The sequence below is a fragment of the Chionomys nivalis genome, chromosome 25 (assembly GCF_950005125.1).
Source record: "Chionomys nivalis chromosome 25, mChiNiv1.1, whole genome shotgun sequence".
NCBI classification, from domain to species: domain Eukaryota; kingdom Metazoa; phylum Chordata; class Mammalia; order Rodentia; family Cricetidae; genus Chionomys; species Chionomys nivalis.
Genome location: NC_080110.1, coordinates 8739123 through 8757102, shown reverse-complemented (window position 1 = coordinate 8757102; position 17980 = coordinate 8739123). Strand labels below are relative to the sequence as shown.

Below are 17980 nucleotides of genomic sequence, written 5' to 3'. Positions count from 1 at the left end.
TCTTCCTAGGGAGGAGAGTAGATGGCACGGCCCCTATATGTCAGCCCCTACTGCCTAGAGGAGCCCCGGCAGTCACCCGAGACACCAGCAAGCCCAGCCCAGCAGCTGGCAGCACAAAAAATTGAGAGGTAATTCTGTTTTTAACCAGCTCCTCTGTTAAAAAGAGGCAACACAGGAAAGGATGTAGCAAGAATAAACTCCACACCCAGACTGTATCTACCACCGTGACAAGTGCTGCAGAATTTTTTAAGTTCCATTTATTGCTGTGACCTTAAGGAAGAGAAACAATATACAAAGGACACGGTGTGTGGGGGATGAGGGGGAGTAGCAGAACAATGAACGATAGCGACTAACACACACACACACACACAGAGAGAAAAACAAAACATACCAAAAGTGATCCCAAGTTTTGTTGGTCACTAGGTTTCCTGTCCAGCTATGAGATATTTCGTGTGCAATAACCTGAGGAGACGGAGTTAAGCGATTAGCGGTCAGACCAGTTACCTCATCCTAAAACAAGTCCCCATTTAAATACTTCCTCTTAAATTCACATGACTCAATGTTTTTAAAAACACGTTCAGAGAATTACTTATTTCAGGGGAAAAAATGCAGTTTAGTCAAGGACCAAAAATGTATAGAATACTTCAAACAACTACCACCAAGAAAGAAAAAAACCTAGAAAATATCAAATTAAATGAACACGTAACTCGATTAAAATATTTGTACACAGGAAATAAAAAATATTTGTTTTTATGATCAAGTTTTCATTTATATCTGGCTAACCTTTCCTTTAATCTATTAAATCTAATTGCTAAAGAAGAGGACAACCCCAGTTTTATCTTACGATAATAGTTTCCTAACGATACAGTAGGCATTTGAAAACCTTCCTGTGGGCTAAGATTGTAACAAGAAATTTGCACTTACATTGGAGAGGGACTTGTCACCTGCCTATAGGAAAGAAAAGAACATCTTAGTATTTTCATCACCAGATGACAGACTGCAGCTGAATGATACTAATTTTACATCTCTGGTGCTAGGCTGATGGGCCACTGTTTATTGTTGGAACAGGTTCAAGAGACAAGGACTGAGAAAGCAGAAGGAGCTAGGCATGGTGTGGCGCACACCTTTGATCCCAGCATTTAGGAGGCAGAGGCAGGTGGATCTCTGAGTTTGAGGCCAGCCTGGTCTACAATGAGTTACAGGACAGTCAGGGCTACACAGAAAACCCTGTCTCTAAACCAATCCCCCTCCCCAAACAAGGCAAACAAAAATCAGAGAAAGCAAAAGTAGCATTTCTTCTTTCTTTCCCTAAGCACAGAAAACGTCTCCATACCAGTAGGGCTAATAGGCTTCTCTCTAATTCCAGAGAACATTTCCCCATGCCCACCTTGCGTATCTACCAATGTCTTTCCCCTTCTTGTTGTTTTTCTAGTGTGTGTACATGTCTGAGTGCATGTGTATATACACACATGTATGCGTACGTGAAAGCCCAAGGCTCTTCCACTTTTTTTTTTTTCTTGAGGCAAGGTCTCTCAATCAAACCCAGAGCCCTCTGTTGCAGAGAGGCTGGGTAGACAGGCAGATTGCTCAGGGGATCTCAGCTCTGCTTTTTGAGGCTGGAACTGCAGGCAGGTACAGAGGCGTGGGTTTGAGCAGGTTGGAGTTCTATCCACACAAGGACTTTCAGCACTGACCAACACTCGGGCTCCCTCCTTTCTTGTAATTCAAAAGAAAGACAATTCATGTTGTCCAGTGTGTTCCATGGGGTGTCCCAGTCTACTTACTGAGCTAATTAAGTCCCCGCTTGACTCTCAGTAGGAGTCTAAGTAGCTTACAGGTCTATAGAACAGCAATCTGTGGTGGCTAATCTTCTCCTAGATGCTGGACAATGAGTTTTCTTTATTAGCACCTGACTGCAAAGCACAAATGACGGTGCTCTGGCTCCTCTGTCTAGATACATAATTCATCAACTGACTGCTGTTGCCGCTCACCTCAACTTTTCAAAATGCCCTAAATAGAATAGTCCCTTTCCCCAAGGGCCAAATAATTCTCCTTTGAAAAATGAAATTCTGATCACCACCACCACCAGTAATAAAATTAGAAACAGGGTTATACAGATAAGAAAAATATATTCAAAAATATCACTAGGAGTCTAAGGGTCTTCTCATCTGTGTGTGCTTGCCGTGTGGACGGGTGTGTTCACGTGTGGACATGTAGAAGCCAGAGGACAACCTTAGCTGCTATTGCTCAAGTACTGCCTACTTAGAATTCTGAGACAGTGTCTCTCATTGGCCCAGGGCTCATCAAGAAGGCTAGGGGGACTGGCCATTGTGCCTCAAGGATCTGTCTGTCTCTATCTCCCTAATGGAAGATTACAAGTGTGTACAACCATGCCCAGCTTTTTACATGGCTTCTGAGAGGTCAAAGTCCTCCAAATTGTGCAGCAAGTCCTTTGTCCACTGAGCTTCACTCCAGCCCCTCATCTAGGCTTATATTTGAGATCTCCATTTCAAATAAAGAGATATTTCTCACCAGAAGGGTCGGAGTGACGAATGTCAGACACGGGTTCTCCATGCCGCCGTAAGGGAAGGACGGGGGCAGAACCAAGAGATCGTACTGCCCCCACACGTAGGGCCCTCCCAGATCTTCCGCAATTTTAAGCATAGACTCGGTCTGAAAAATGAATGTATACATATCTCCTCTTAATGGTCACAATGGTAACTTCTTGAAAGTACAGTAGCTCTCTGTGAAGTTTGCAAGCTGAGAATCTGGACTGAAATGATAGACAGAAAGTCGTGACTGCCACCGCTCAGCGCATGAGCCTGTGCTGTTACCAAAGCATTACTCTCAAACCTTAGGTCTCCCGTCTATCACAATTATTAGGAAGGCTATGTGTGACCAACCTCAGAAAATTCAAAAGCAGACTTTTCCACCTGCTCCTTCTCGGACCACACCAGAGTTCTTGGACCAATTTGCCTGCAAAATGGAAAAGCTTCATCAAAAAGAAAAAGAAAAATTCAAGTCAATTATTCACCTGGTCCTAAGAAAGACATAGCTATTTTGTAATAACAAACCCTTACAAAGTAAGACTGGTCTGCCCATTGCTCCCCGGGAGGGATTTCTCAAACAGTTTGAGATAACAAACCCGCTGTTATTGCTGTTATCCGTACAGCAAAAGCTTTGTCTGTAAGTCTCCATGAGACACGACCCCGGAGGTCAGCTTCCTGACTGTGTGCTAAGACCTCTGGGGATATGGGCTACTCTCTCGATCTCACAATACAGAAACCCAGTCAGAGATTGAACAACAATAACAACACCAATAGTAACAACAATAACAATAATAATCCTAGAACAGGGATAGATTACATACTTGGTTATGCTAGACACCCATGTTAAGAAATCAGTAGGAAAAAGAAGAAGTAACGCAGATGATCCTCATGGACATCGTGTTCAGTGAAATAAACCGGTCAGCAAAAAGCCGCTGCATGACTCTATTTATATGCGGTAACTAACAAAGTCGCATGGTAGGCATGGAAAGAAAACAGTGGTTCCCAGGGACTGGGGCAGGGTGGAGATGCTTACGGGGGACGGGGTTTCAGTTCTGCAAGATGCAGGTCAGCAGATCTGTTTCACAAGCAGGTAGCCACATTTCACACCACTGAACCCCACTTAAAAAGGGCCAACTCTGTGTCATCTGTGTGATTTTCACCATAATGATAAAAGCAAAATAGAAATCATAAATTATAGCTATGGATCATCGGTTTCAGCGTAAAGCTTTGCGACCCCAAGCCTCCAGAGAAGACTTTACCATGGTACTCTGCCACCGAGACTGCAGTCTCTAGAACATCCTTCTAAACTCTGCTCTCCAGATACTTGCTGTGCAGACCGAATATCTGCAGAATTCGTTAAAATACGAAATTCTAAGTTTTGGTTTAGAAGGCTTGAGAGAGCCTTCTTTCAATCATTTGCATTTTTTTTAACTTTTAAAATTATATTATTATGTGTTGGGGGGTGCAGGTCACAAGGCACACATGTAGGTCAGAGGGCAACTTTGTAGTCATAGATTTCTCTGTTTGCCCTCACTCCAGGGACTGAACACAAGACTGCCTGCTGCTTGCCTACAAGAGCCTTTACCCAGATCTGCATTTCTAGGAACTGCCAGGTTATGGTCTGTAGAGCGAGTTGTGAGTGCTACCCAACAAAAATTTAGGAAGGGTCACAAAAACACACATTATGATGAAAGTTGGAATTTTTTGATAGCCATAGTTTTTTTAAAAAAAGCAAAAACATAACTAAATTAGTTTCAATATTTATTTGACCCAGCAGATCCAACATATTATTTAAACAAATAGTCAATATAAAAACTATTAATGAAACATTTTACATTTTCATATAGTCTTCTGAAATCCAGCCTGTATTTTTATTTATAGAGCACTGTAGTTTGGATGAGTTGTGTTTCAAATGCTCAACAGCTTCATGCAACTGGTTACAGACAACCACGGCTATTCTACCTGGGTTTAAAAGGAACAAGACATAGGTCCTGGCTTGGACAGGTCTAACTCTAAGACCGAGCAAGTTCCTAAAAGCTCTGAGTGTCAGCTTCTCCTTGGCAAAATAGGAACAAATAGTCCGTGGCACCCCTGCCGAGGACTCAACAAGATAAACACATTAGAACGAGCGCCTACTAAGAGCTTTCCCTGACAGCTGCTGTAACATCTTATTATCATTTGCTGAGTGCTTCCTACAGGCCTGGAACTTTCCACCTTTGAAGAGTATTCCTTCCTTTCCCAGACGAAGGACATGAAATCCAGAGGCAGTGAGCTATATCCAAAGATGAGTTCTCCAGCTTGGCTCTGGGCGGCCTGGCTTCTCGATGGTGCCCACATTCTTAGCAACTGAAGACTATGGTTATTATAAACATTCTGATTTTCAGCTATCAACAACAGAGTTGGGAGGAGGGCTCAGTCACTAAAGTACTTGCCGAGCAAGAACAGGACCTGAGTTCAGATCCTAGCATTGTGTGAAAATGCTGAGTATGGCGGGCTTGTAATCTCGGAGAGGTGGAGGCAGAGGGTCACAGGACACTTGCTAGCCCTAGTTCAGCCAAACTGTAGAGCTCCAGGCCAGGAAGAAGACACTGTCTCAGAGGAGGTGGAATAGAGTCTAAGTGTGACACCTGAAGTCATCCACTGATCTACACACACACACACACACACACACACACACACACACACACACACAAGTGCACCTGCCACACATACACATATGGATAAAAATCTGAAACAAGATGATGCGTGTGGTGGCGAACCCCTTCAGTGACAGCACTTGGAAGGCAGACGCAGGGGATCTCTGTGAGTTCGAGGCCAGCCTGGACTACATAGTGGGCTCTAGGGCAGCCAGAGCTATCTATATATTGAGACTGTCTACAAAACAAAACAACCAACCAAAAGTGCACTTTAGCTACTGCTAACTTTCATCAAGATACTTGACTTCTATACTATTTTTAGGGTTCCAAGGGCTTTATGGACCTTCCTTGTTTCATGTATCTACCTAAGGGGCTGCAGAGGCAGATTCAAATTTTAAGAAGGAAATGAAGACTATGAGACATGACTGGTTCAAGGTTCGAGGCCTGCTCTCAGCCTACAGGTGAGAGTGTGCTCATTTTACATTTGGAAAATTTAAGGTGCAGGGGTCAAATGGACTTTGCCATCAAAATATATACTCAAAGTGAAATTGTCTACAATTTAAAATTCTATCTGAACTTCTCTAAAGCTGTCAGCCTGACACCATGTTCTACCCATCAACCCTGGCGGGAGTTCAACGTCTGTATGGTTTCATCTTTTCATTTTGTGCACAAGTTCACCTGCTTTCCAAAGCTCCAACAACTAACGCGATCAGGTAGCACGGTATGGGAACCTGGAGGAGACAAAACACACACAGGGCATGCTGCGTCGGTAAGTAGAAACGGTGTAGGCCAGACAGGCCAGATTTAAAATCATGCAGTTCTTTCAATCTCCAAGCATCACTATGAACCTACTCTCCTTTGGACCTTCTCAAATAGTTCTGATTGTAAGGGGCAAATCATTTAAACATATGATACAAAAACACTTCAAAACATCCGTCTCCCTTTTATTCTACAAAAGGGAGGAGTACTAGCATGCAAATACCAGAACTACACAAATTTAAACAGCACGATAAGCATTTCTCAAACAGTAACTGCTAAGGACCAGACACTTTCCCCTCATATTTTGGGATTTTTTTCTTCCAACTTTTAAAATATTTTCCCCTAAATATCCCCCATTTTATTTTTTGTTTTTTTGAGACAGGGTTTCTCTGTAGCTTTGGAGCCTGTCCTGGAACTAGCTCTTGTAGACCAGGCTGGCCTCGAACTCACAGAGATCCGCCTGCCTCTGCATCCCGAGTGCTGGGATTAAAGGTGTGCGCCACCACCGCCCGCCTAAATTCCTTTATGTTTTAAACCAGCAATAAGTAGATGCCAAAGCTATGATAATACAGGTCCTGAAAGGAGGCAACTATGTCCACTGTGAAGACAATCAAGAAAACATGTCTCCCAGGTATACAGACAGTCTGCTCTGTCCATTAAAGGTCAACGACACGGGTTCAGTCCATCCTCAGCTGTGTCAGAAACTGTTCTTTTCAGGTTACCCTCCCACCCCCACACACTGACAGAGACTCTAGCCAGTGACATCACACACTGAGGTGAGGAGGCAGTGAATGAATAAGGACTGAAAAGAACAGGAAGCCTCCTTGGGCTGGATCCAGAAAGTGCAGCTAGGCCCTCTCGGCTATGCCTACCCAGCAACCTCTCTAGGTGCAACCAAAGGGCAGAGGGGCTACTGGGTAAAGTCTCCCGTGTTCCCAGAGTTCCTGGACAGATGCAACTTCTTGGAAGGCTACTACCAACTGAGGCAGAGTGTAGACACGGATCTGACCGTACCCTCTGGTTGAATCTGTATATCTTCCTGCTGGGGTCGTCTGGGTCAGGTTCTTCTCCATCGCGGATTGCGCTCATGAGAGCCACCAATTCTTTGGGGACAGATACCTAGTCCAAAGGAAAAAGTCATTTGCAATTATACAGTTGGGGTGGGGTCTATGCCTCCTCTCCTGAAAATGTAAAATGACTTTTTTTACCACTTCTTTGTTGTAATAGGAGCGGCAGGGCTGTGTCCCCAGCACCCAGCCGCCTGCATGGCTAGCTTATGCCCCGAAATAATTACACGAAAACTGTATTCTTTTGATCGCTGCCTGGCCCATTAGTTCCAGCCTCTTATTGGCTAGCTCTTACATATTGATCTAACCCATTTCTAATATTCTGTGTAGCACAACGAGTTGGCTTACCAGGAAAGATCTTAACCTGCATCTGTCTGGAGTGGGAGAACATGGCGACTCCTGACTCGGCTTCTTTCTCCCAGCATTCTGTTCTGTTTACTCCGCCTATCTAAATTCTACCCTATCAGAGGCCAAGCAGTTTCTTTATTAATTAACCAATGAAAGCAACAGATAGAAAAATGACCCTCCTCCATCACTTCTTGGCTATCTCCACAATACACAGACTCTGAGCTTTAAAAAAAGCTCTGTAAAAAGAATCGGCAGCATGTTAGCAATAAAATGTGATGAATCTTTCCATTTACCAAGAATATTAAGAGCAGGGTTTGGGGAGAAGCTACATTAGAACATCAATCCTGTTAGCTACTAACTGCAGACTGGGGTGGGTAACCTCCCTGATCCTCAGCTCCCCACCAAATATGGGCAAAATGTCACAGGTCTACTGCAAGAAATCAATAATAAAAACGAAGAGACCAGCAGCACTGTGAGTGAAAACGGTGGCCAATAACTGTTCCCTTCACATGCCCAAACAATCTCAAAGGACAACAGACTCGCGCGCGGCAGGGCGGAAGAGATGACTCTGGCCATTTTACATTTAGAACTTGGAGGTACAAACAGTATTTTCTGAGGTGGGTGGTAACTTCAACTTTGGCTGAAAACCATAAAATCATTTTCTCTGGGAGGCACAAAACAGAGGGTCACTGATGTGTGTCCCCTAGCCCTGGAATGCAGAACACCTTAGGTGAGAGTGAGCTAGCAAGCGTGCACTCTAGCGCGAGTATGACCTGCCTGTTCTTGCATGGATCAGGTACCAACTATAACAGAGCCAGGCACAGGATGGAGCTCGAGCCGGAGTCAATCAGCAGAGGCCAGTTTCAGATCCTCTCATCGTTCAGGTAATGACATGGTCATGGGACAACGGTGGCACTCAGACACTGACTGGCAATTTGTGACCATCATCAGACTTGCTCAAGTGTGTGTGTTGCTTTTATGGTTAATCAATAAATCTGTTTCGGCCAGTGGCTTAGCAGAATACAGCTAGGCGGGAAAACTAAACTGAATGCTGGGAGAAAGAAGGCATAGTCAGTGAGAAGCCATGTAGCCGCCTTCAGGGACAGACATCTGCACTGGAGCCGGCAGAAACTTTACCGATAGGCCACAACCTTGTGGTACAGATTAATGGAGATGGGTTAGTTTAAGATATAAAAGTAAGCCAGAAATATGCTTAAGCTATTGGTCAAACAGTATTCCAAATAATATAGTTTCTGCCTGATTATTTCCTGGTCTGAGCAGGGGTGAACGAACAAGCAGCCTCCGCCTACAGAAGTAGAAAGGAGTCCAGAACTTGGGAGGTCCCGTGCCACCAAGCATATTATGCTATAGCTTTAAGAAAGTGTGTGTGGTCCATGGAGAGACTGGGGAATGAAGCAGCTCCCAGGAGTAACACTGGTCTTCATTTTATTTGCTTGGTCTAAGGAGATCCACCCTCGGGAATGATGTTCATTAATTATAATCCAATCCCCACACCAAAGGACTGGGGGTACCAAAGCAGTGCCAATGACAGAGAGGGACTGCACACACACACACACACACACACACACACACACGCACGCACGCACGCACACGCACACACACAGACAAGTTGGGAGATGTTGCCTGGGGCTCTACACTAGGTATCAAGGCTGCAGAAGGCATTTTTAGGAAAGACGGTCTTAAATCTTCTCTTTAGACCTAGAATTTTAATTTTTTTTTAAAACGAGAGTAATATAATTTCCTCTTTTCATACTGTAAGACTTTAAGACAATCCTGAAGCCACTTCTGACAACTCTGAACCCTCTCAGCCTCCGTGCCACAGTGCTTCCCCTCCTCCCCTGGGAACCAAGGACCTAACAAATACACATGCACGTACTCAGTTCCTGAACAATTACCCATATATGTATGTTTTGATTCGGTCCCCTGGGAAACGGGGTCAAAATGACCTCTTAAATCATCTGGGATCTGGCAACAGCTCTCCAGCCAATTATTGGTAATAGCCTTTTTGAATAAGCCAATCACAACCTCCCTTGCTTCTGTGGCCTTTTCCTTTAAAAGTAGCCTGTGCCAGCTATTCGAGGTCTCTCGGCTTCCCGAATGCTGAGGGACCCTGTCATGACAGAATTAATAAAATCCTCATGCTTTTGCGTCGGCTGTGGTATATGAGGTGGTCTCTGGGGGCGACTCCTCCTCAGTGTTTGGATGCTAGAGTCCAACAATACTTGTAATGTTTAACACTACCATTTTATTAGAGACTCAAAATGAGGCCCACAGACTCAGTAGGTTCCTTTTAAGTACGTTATTTTTGACACTTGAATCAACTCCTTTATCATTCATAACACACTTACTTATTTAACGCAGTTAAAAGTCTGTAGCGCTTACCTCCGCGGTGTAGGTTAATTTCACAGAAGGAGTGTCTTGGCACGGGAGGACGGCTCTGCAGTGGATGGCCTAGGGGGGAGAAGATAAAGAAATAGCTACTCCCTTTCTCACACATCAACTTACGCTTAAACAACTAAAATCACAGCGTTCATTTCGTTTCGTACATCTTCTTCCTAACGGTTAATATAGTTTTTGTATCTCATGGGATCTTTTAGAGTAGGGAAAAGCAAAAGCAGATCTGTGGATTTAAAATAATCAGATCTAGAGTTGGGAAGCTGGCTCAGTGGGTAAAATGCTGGTTAGGCAACCTGAGGACCTGAATTTGGAGCCCAGTACCTATGATTTCCTTCCTTCTTCCCTTCCTTTTGGTTACTGTTGTTTTGTTTTGGGAAGCCAGGTCCTGTTGCATACTGTTGTATTTCTGGTACGGGGGAAGTGGAGGCAGAAGGATCACTGGACCTCACTGGCTAGCCAAGTTAACTAGTTCCAGGTTCAATTAGACATCTTGTGTCAAAATAATAATGATGATGATGATTTTATTAGTAATATTTTTATAAGACAGTAAGAAAGTGAAGAAGATACCTGATGACAATGTAAACAACACCCCCACAAGTACACATGCAAACAACACCCCCATGTACATGCACGCACACGCACACAAACACACACACACACCCCTCTTCTTTATCCCTGGTGAACGTTCACAGGCTGAAACGTGGCATAAACCATTCTGTGCTGATGATAGTCATGTAGAAAGGGAGACTCATAGGATCCCTGAGGGAGAGGGGCTCTATTATGAAACAAATTTGTAAATTTATCACACTGTCTAGGTGTGTCACCAGGAACATAAGTTCCCCAGGCTCTAAAAGACACACAGCAAAGCCGGGCACGCCTTTAATCCCAGCACTCTGGGAGGCAGAGGCAGGCGGATCTCTGTGAGTTCAAGGCCAGCCTGGTCTACAGAACAAGTTCCCAGACAGCAGGGGGTATAGAGAGATTAAGAAACGATTTAAAAAAGAAAAAAGAAAATGTCATAGCTAATACTTGACCCACTGATTTTGAAAACCAAAGTGAATTACACATACACACACATGCATGAACTTATTGCCGACGCCGACGCCACCATCACAAACAGACTCAAGCCTCTCATATTTAGAGGATTCCTCAAAAACAAAACCTTGAGGGACAGAGTGACACACTGACACTTGTCACTCCTGCAGAGGATGCTTGTTCAGTTGTCAACACCTACATGCCAGCTAACAACCGCCTGAAACTGTAGTTAACTGTAGTTCCAGAAAATAAAGGCTCTCTTCTGGCCTCCATGGGCACTGGACACATGTGGTACACAGCCATACGCAGGCAAAAACACCCATCGGCATAAAATAAACAAATCTTTAAAAATATGTAATGCTGGGATATAGCATAGCCATCCGCGTTGACTGGTTCTGTCATGAAGCGGGCTTCCAAGAGCACACTGCCTGAGCATCTCGTCAGGATGAGGACAGGTGGCCCGGCCACACTACAGCATTGTTGTATGCATTTCGTTGACTAAATCAAACTTGGGTAAAGAAACAGCTGTGGACAACAGCTGGAGGCATCAATCACATCACATCTGCACACTGCCAGTCAACCGCAACAAATTCTTAATCTGCCTGGAATCTGCTTCCTGTCCTTTGAACACTGCCAGTAAACGCCTGGAACAAAACACTTAAAAATTTACATCCTTGGGATAATTCGCAGGCATCACATTTCTTGTTAGCTTTACCTTACAGACGCTCTATGAGAAATACTGACTGAAAATCAGCTATTGGGAAGCGATACTGGGTCCACGATTTGTATATTCTTATATTCTTGCCTAACACTTTTTATCTTTTTCAAGACATTTTCTGTAGTTTTTGTTTGCTTGTTTTGGTGTGTGTGTATATGTGTGTGTTGTGTGTGTGTGTATGCACGTTTGACTGTTTTTTGAGACAGAGTCTCATGTAGCCCAAGCTGGCCTCTGATTAGCTATGTAGTCAAAGGCAGCCATGTACTTCCCATCCTCCTGCTTCTGCACACTGACTAAGAGTTGGAAACAGGAACACGCACCACCACAGCCAATGCCTGGGCTGCTGGGGGTCCAACCAAACACTTCAAGTTAGCTATAGCCCCAGCCTTCTTCCAGAGAATTTTCTTAAGTTAAAAAGGTATTTCAAGTAGTGTCATACAAAGTAATTTTTTTTCAAACCCGAAAAAAAAACCCATGATTTTAAATATTCTTATCTTCTTATATATTTATAAATGTCAGAGTTCTCTGTCAGACTTGAAAACACTTTTAAACAAGTCCTTGTCAATCTCTAAATTGTTCTTGGTGACTTTGGTAAACCCTTTGATCAAAACTGTGATCAGAGGGGCATATAAAAAAGTCACCTTTCATACAAAGTAATTACGTTTAAAACATATTTTGTCATTTTATGCACTTTAAATTGACTCTGAGCTCATCAGCATAGCTACCACACAGGAGTATTAGCATGACTGGCTAAACAATGCAGAGTATCTGGCGTGATGCCTAGAAACACAGTAAATGTTTAACGAGGGGCTTTCTTTAGTCATAAGTGATTTGATTAGCAGAATTAGGACTTTTTCTTCAGAAAAATTTTCTATTTATCCTTGTAATAAAGTATCTCTCATTATAGAGGATTTATCCTTGTAATAAAGTATCTCTCATTATAGAGTATTTATCCTTGTAATAAAGTATCTCTCATTATATTTATCCTTGTAATAAAGTATCTCTCATTATAGAGTATTTATCCTTGTAATAAAGTATCTCTCATTATATTTATCCTTGTAATAAAGTATCTCTCATTATAGAGTATTTTAACTCTAGCTTTAGAAGGTAAAGAAGTATTTGAAATCCTGTCATTTTAAAAGTGTGCTTAATATATTTTACAACTAGGAACGCAAACTTTCAGGGTTCTCTTTTTCACTGGTAGCATTTCTGCAATTAACACATAGGAATTTTATTCATTAAATTTTCCTGCATTTTAGAGCCATTTGTTACATCCCACTCTAGGGACAGGTATATGCTAGGTGCTTGGGAACTATAAATAAGCCTGAAGTACTTCAACTTAGGCAGGTTGTTTCCAAGTCAAAGAAATCTGTATCAATAGCAAGATATATACGAGAGTATACGTTGTCTTATATACTATGAAACAAAACAATGTGTTTTATAAGCCCTGCACCCTGCACGTGCCAGGAACCTTCCGTCAGTCTCTGGACAGCCTTACCTGGCACTGACTGAAGAGGTAGGGGTGCTGCTTCCCAGAAGTCTGTTCAGGAGTGAGCCACTGAAGAGCAGAGGACTGGGGAGAAGTCTCATAGGAAATTTCTATAACAACCTCTTGATTTCTGCATGAGACAAACACTGATATTAATAGAGTATAATTACACCTTGCAGAATTTGAATTCAGAATACACACAGGGAATAGCATAAGGAATTCTCCTGAGGTCTCACTGACTTGGAGTGAGTTCTAGAGACACAGCAGCTTACGTGAATCTGACTCTGACTTTGCTACCGGAGCGTCAGCCTGGGGTTTCTTATCACTGTAGTACCAATGAACACACGATGGGCCACACACTTTGCATCGGTGACATCATTTTGTCTTCTGTGACAGTGGGGATGTGGAAGAACCAATTTTACCACTCTGCCTACCTCAGCAGTGGGTGCCAGCACGTGACCGGTGTTGCTCTTGATGGTAAGTCACATCATGAGAAAGAAACGTGCAGAGTCATTTTTGTAGCTGTAGAATCTAATAATTAAAAAATCCCTTTCTCAGGGCTGGAGAGAGGGCTCAGTGGCTAAGAGCTCTTTGCCTGCCCTTCCAAAGGTCCTGAGTTCAATTCCCAGCAACCACATGTGGCTCACAACCATTTGTAATGAGATTTGGTGCTCTCTTCTGGCCTGCAGGGGTACATGCAGGCAGAACACTGAATATATAATAAATCTTTTTAAAAAAATCCCTTTCTCCAAGACTAGAGGAAACAAAAACTGGCTCCTCACCCCAGAGTTTCAGAAGGGCCGATAATGGCAGGAACTCTGCAGACAGGCAGCCCAACCCATATTGAAATCCTGACCCCACCACAGACCCAGTACACTGGGGCAATGACCTGACCTTGACATATCACTTTCTTTACCTGTAGAATGGGGCTAATGATGCTGCTGCCCAAGCTACGCTGCAGTTTGCTTCTCTTTCTTCAAGGCGAAGAGAAGGCATAGAGATATTGGAAGATGGGAGGAGATTGCCCTTGTTATAGGCGAATAGTTCTACTTTCTCGCTCCCCAACCAAGCAGGGGCAGGGTGTACGCCTGCCTAATGATTCTGGCTACAATCTTCCTTATTTCTCTTCCAGTCCCCTTCCTCGTCTGCAAGTGCAGCTCCTGGGCAGAGAGGGGCTTAAGGAATTAAAGTCAACGCTTAAGCACTGACATAGTGGTACAAAGTCAGCCTTTCTATGTCTGGCATTATGATTATTGCTCCATCAGTCCCAGCAGCTGCCCTCTGGGACAGAGGTGGAGGGTGGGTTTCCAGAAGTCATTACTCAGTGTCCTGATCACCAGGGTTTCGTGCACCTACTTCCTTCAGTGTTTTAAGAACATACCATTTTTCACTGTCAACACCGATGTGAACAGACTGCAGAAGTGACTGCCAGCCACTACATATAAACAAGAGTTAAAAACATAGGAACGATGCCTGAATTATTCTAAAATACTGTTTGTCACTACTCAGTCATATGAAGCGGAGGGCAGCCATACTTGCTCAGGGCGATGGGCAGAGAGATTTCCATCGGTGACCCTTTGTACCCTTGTCTTTCTCCGAGAGTGTATTTGACTTCTTGTCCATTGATGACCACTTTCTCTATCGTCAGGTCTTTTGTATCCAAAGTCTAAAATCAACCAGAAGAAAACGGTTCATAGAAATGAGTACAAGATGTAAGTTTACCACAGTGAGGATGAAACCAGCTACTTTCAGAGTAAAATCTGAAGGGAAACTACGAATTAAAGGCATATGATTTTTTTTATTGATACTTAATGAGCTCTACATTTTTCTCTGCTCCCCTACCTCTCCCTTCCTTCAACCCTCCCCCAAGGTACCCATGCTCCCAATTTACTCAGGAGATCTTGTCTTTTTCTACTTTCCATCAAGATTAGATCCATGTAAGTCTCTCTTAGGGTTCTCATTGTTGTCTAAGTTCTCTGGGATTGTGGTTTGTAGGCTGGCTTTCTTTGCTTTATGTTTAAAAACCACTTAAGAGTGAGTATATGTGATAATTGTCTTTCTGGGTCTGGGTTACCTCACTCAAAATCATGTTTTCTAGATCCATCCATTTGCCTGCAAAATTCAAGCTGTGATTATTTTATTTTTCTGCTGTTAGTACTCCACTGTGTAAATGTACCACATTTTCCTTATCCATTCTTCAGTCGAGGGGCATTTAGGTTGTTTCCAGGTTCTGGCTATGACAAACAATGCTGCTATGAACATAGTTGAGCACATATCCTTGCGGCACGATTGAGCATCCTTTGGATGTATACCCAAAAGTGGTATTAGTGGGTCTTGAGGAAGGTTGTTTCCTAATTTTCTGAGAAATCACCACACTGACATCCAAAGGAGCTGTACTAGCTTCCCTATTGCCTAACTTTTCAGATCTGTACAGAGGAGTTAGTTATTATAATGATTACTATTTGGGAAGCCACTTTCAGGTCTCTTGACTGTTGTAGCAGTTAGCCCCGCCCTCTCAAATGACACCTACGGCGCTATTGCACTAAGACTGAGGATGTTTAAAGAGAATGGTACCCAGGTTCACATCCCCAAGATTTAGCTCAGTATCCAAAAAACATAAGAAGGCAATTTACCCCTGGAGTCAAGTTCCAGACCACAACAAGACAGAAAACACATTTTTAAGCTGCAGAGCCCATCCCAAACCTCAACCTTTATTTCCAAATATTCTAAGAAATTCTCTTTCAGATTTCACTCATGTTACTGACCATGACCGCCACGTAAAGCAGCAGTAAGAAAACCCAGAACCAGGATGACTGAAGAGTTAGAATCAGACCTTCTGGCTGACATCTACGGAGCACCAGCCACAAAACCAAGCTACTTACACAGTCACGAGACAGTGTCTTGCACATGACAGGAGGTTTCTATGGCAATGACTTACTATATGTCACAGTGTCCCTCGTTAGACAACACACGGACGAACTCTGCATTCCCAAACAGGTGGCGTACAGCAACCTAAGTCATTCTGCCCTTAGCACACGTCAACTTTACAGCACACTTTCTGTTCGTTTGTTTTTTCAAGATAGGGTTTCTCTGTGTAAAAGCCCTGGCTGTCCTGGAACTCGTTCTGGAGATCAGGTGGCCTTGAATTCACAGAGCGCTGGGATGAAAGACCTGTCCAGTTCCAGCTCATTTTTGGGGACTGATTGGGCTCTATGCTATGTCTTGATTCTCTTACATCTACTCTCTTCCCCTAGACTCCTTTTTAGAATCTTATTCTACTATATATGTTATTTTATTTTTCCTGGTCCTAAGAAGGAAACCCAAGGTGTCACACATGCTAGGCAAACTCGGTATCACAAAGCTACATGGCCAGTCTCTGTTCATATGTTACCCCATCTCAAGTTCTTTCTAAATAATAGCAGGTTTGAGGCTAGGCATGATGGCACACGCCTTTAATCCCAGCACTCAGGAGGCGGAGGCAGGTGGATCTCTGTGAGTTAGAGGCCAGCCTGGTCTACAGAGTGAGTTCCAGGACAGACAGAATTGTAACACAGGGAAAAACTGCCCCAGAAAACAAAAACAAAACAACAACAAAAGCAGGTTTGAAGAGGGAAAGACATATGCTTCTGTACCATGTTTCTATTTTCTTTAAAAACTTGTCCACAGACTGCCATGAGAAAACAAACAAACAAACAGGGATATACATAGGATGAAACCAAAATCAAAACCCAAACCAGCTTGATATGAGTTTCAGTTCAGCCACTCTATAGTGAAGCTGGGACGTACAGGCAGAGTCAACGCCTGGCTTCCTCCATTCCCTAATGGCTGACCTTGGCCACAACACAAAACCCTCAGGGTCACTAACAAGATGGCCTAAACAAAACTGGAAAATTCAAGGTAAGAAACAAATGCTTGGAAGTTACAAATTCTGAATAGAAAGCTTCAGTGTAACTAGCCTAAAACTGGAAAAGAGTTTTAGGAAGGTGGGAATTAGTCCTCTTAGAGGGGCCATTAGACTCCCCCACTATCACAGACTTCAAGAATGGAGTAGTAAAAACAAACGCTCCGCCTTCTCATCACACAGCACTGGCACAGGGCCAACCGTGCAAGGGCGTGCTGCCACGACCCCTTTGTAACATAGACAACACTGTTAGCCATGTGGCCCGGATTCTATTTAGGCACTGTTTCTTCCTCCCGCTTTAAATCTAAGCCAGGAGTTGTGGCTCATTCCTGTAATCCCAGCACTCAGGAGCCTGAGATAGAAGGATCAAGAGTTTGGAGCCAGCCTGGGCTACATATTAGGGTTCAAGGCCAAGCTGAGCTATAGAGGAACCCTTTCTCAAGAAAGGAATTCCTAATCCTACTAAAAGAAACAAGTTAACTTCAAACACATATGAATAGTTCCAAGCATTTGGTCTCAGGCTGGTGCCATAAACAAGCAAAACAATTACACACAGATGTCACTTTGAACTATAATAACCCCTTTTGCAGAAAACCAAACATTAAAATCCCAGCTACTTTGCTAAACAGATATGACACCCATAAAATCAAAATGTTAACGCCTTAGTTTTCTGAAGATCAGAGAGAAGAGCAAATACATTTTAAGACTGGGACATTCTGTTAAATACTTAAATCTCCCACCCTTGGTTGCTTTGTGAGCAGAGGTGGAGGTTAATAAAGAGTGGTCTAAGGTCAAATGAAGCAGTGATAAGCCAGCAAAATTCACTTTTTTTTTTTAATAAAAGGAAACTGAATTCAAAGCAGACTAAACTTCTCCCCCGCCTGAGGCAAAGCTGCCTTTGCAATTAGAGATAGCAAGTATAGATACTTCAAGATCAAAGTACAGTCTACAAGGAAATAGCTACCTTCTTTGCTTGCAAGACCTCCATTTTCCTTTCTTACAGTATTTTCAATAATTATATATCAATATAAGAATTAAGTGCTTTATTAAACAAATAACA

General features: G+C 43.1%; 1 protein-coding gene across 2 annotated transcripts in view; it reads right to left on the bottom strand.

The window, feature by feature from the left end:
- Lta4h (leukotriene A4 hydrolase) overlaps window positions 1-17980 on the bottom strand; it is a 32662-nt gene that overhangs the window by 13301 nt on the left and 1381 nt on the right. For both annotated transcript variants that reach the window (XM_057757714.1, XM_057757715.1), the window contains exons 2-10: window positions 14555-14685; window positions 13029-13149; window positions 9763-9831; window positions 6959-7063; window positions 5864-5916; window positions 2904-2976; window positions 2533-2673; window positions 925-948; window positions 392-462 (exon numbers count right to left, since the gene is read on the bottom strand). In XM_057757714.1, coding sequence (XP_057613697.1) covers window positions 392-462; window positions 925-948; window positions 2533-2673; window positions 2904-2976; window positions 5864-5916; window positions 6959-7063; window positions 9763-9831; window positions 13029-13149; window positions 14555-14685 — 788 coding nt within the window. The remainder of the gene's footprint in view (window positions 1-391; window positions 463-924; window positions 949-2532; window positions 2674-2903; window positions 2977-5863; window positions 5917-6958; window positions 7064-9762; window positions 9832-13028; window positions 13150-14554; window positions 14686-17980) is intronic.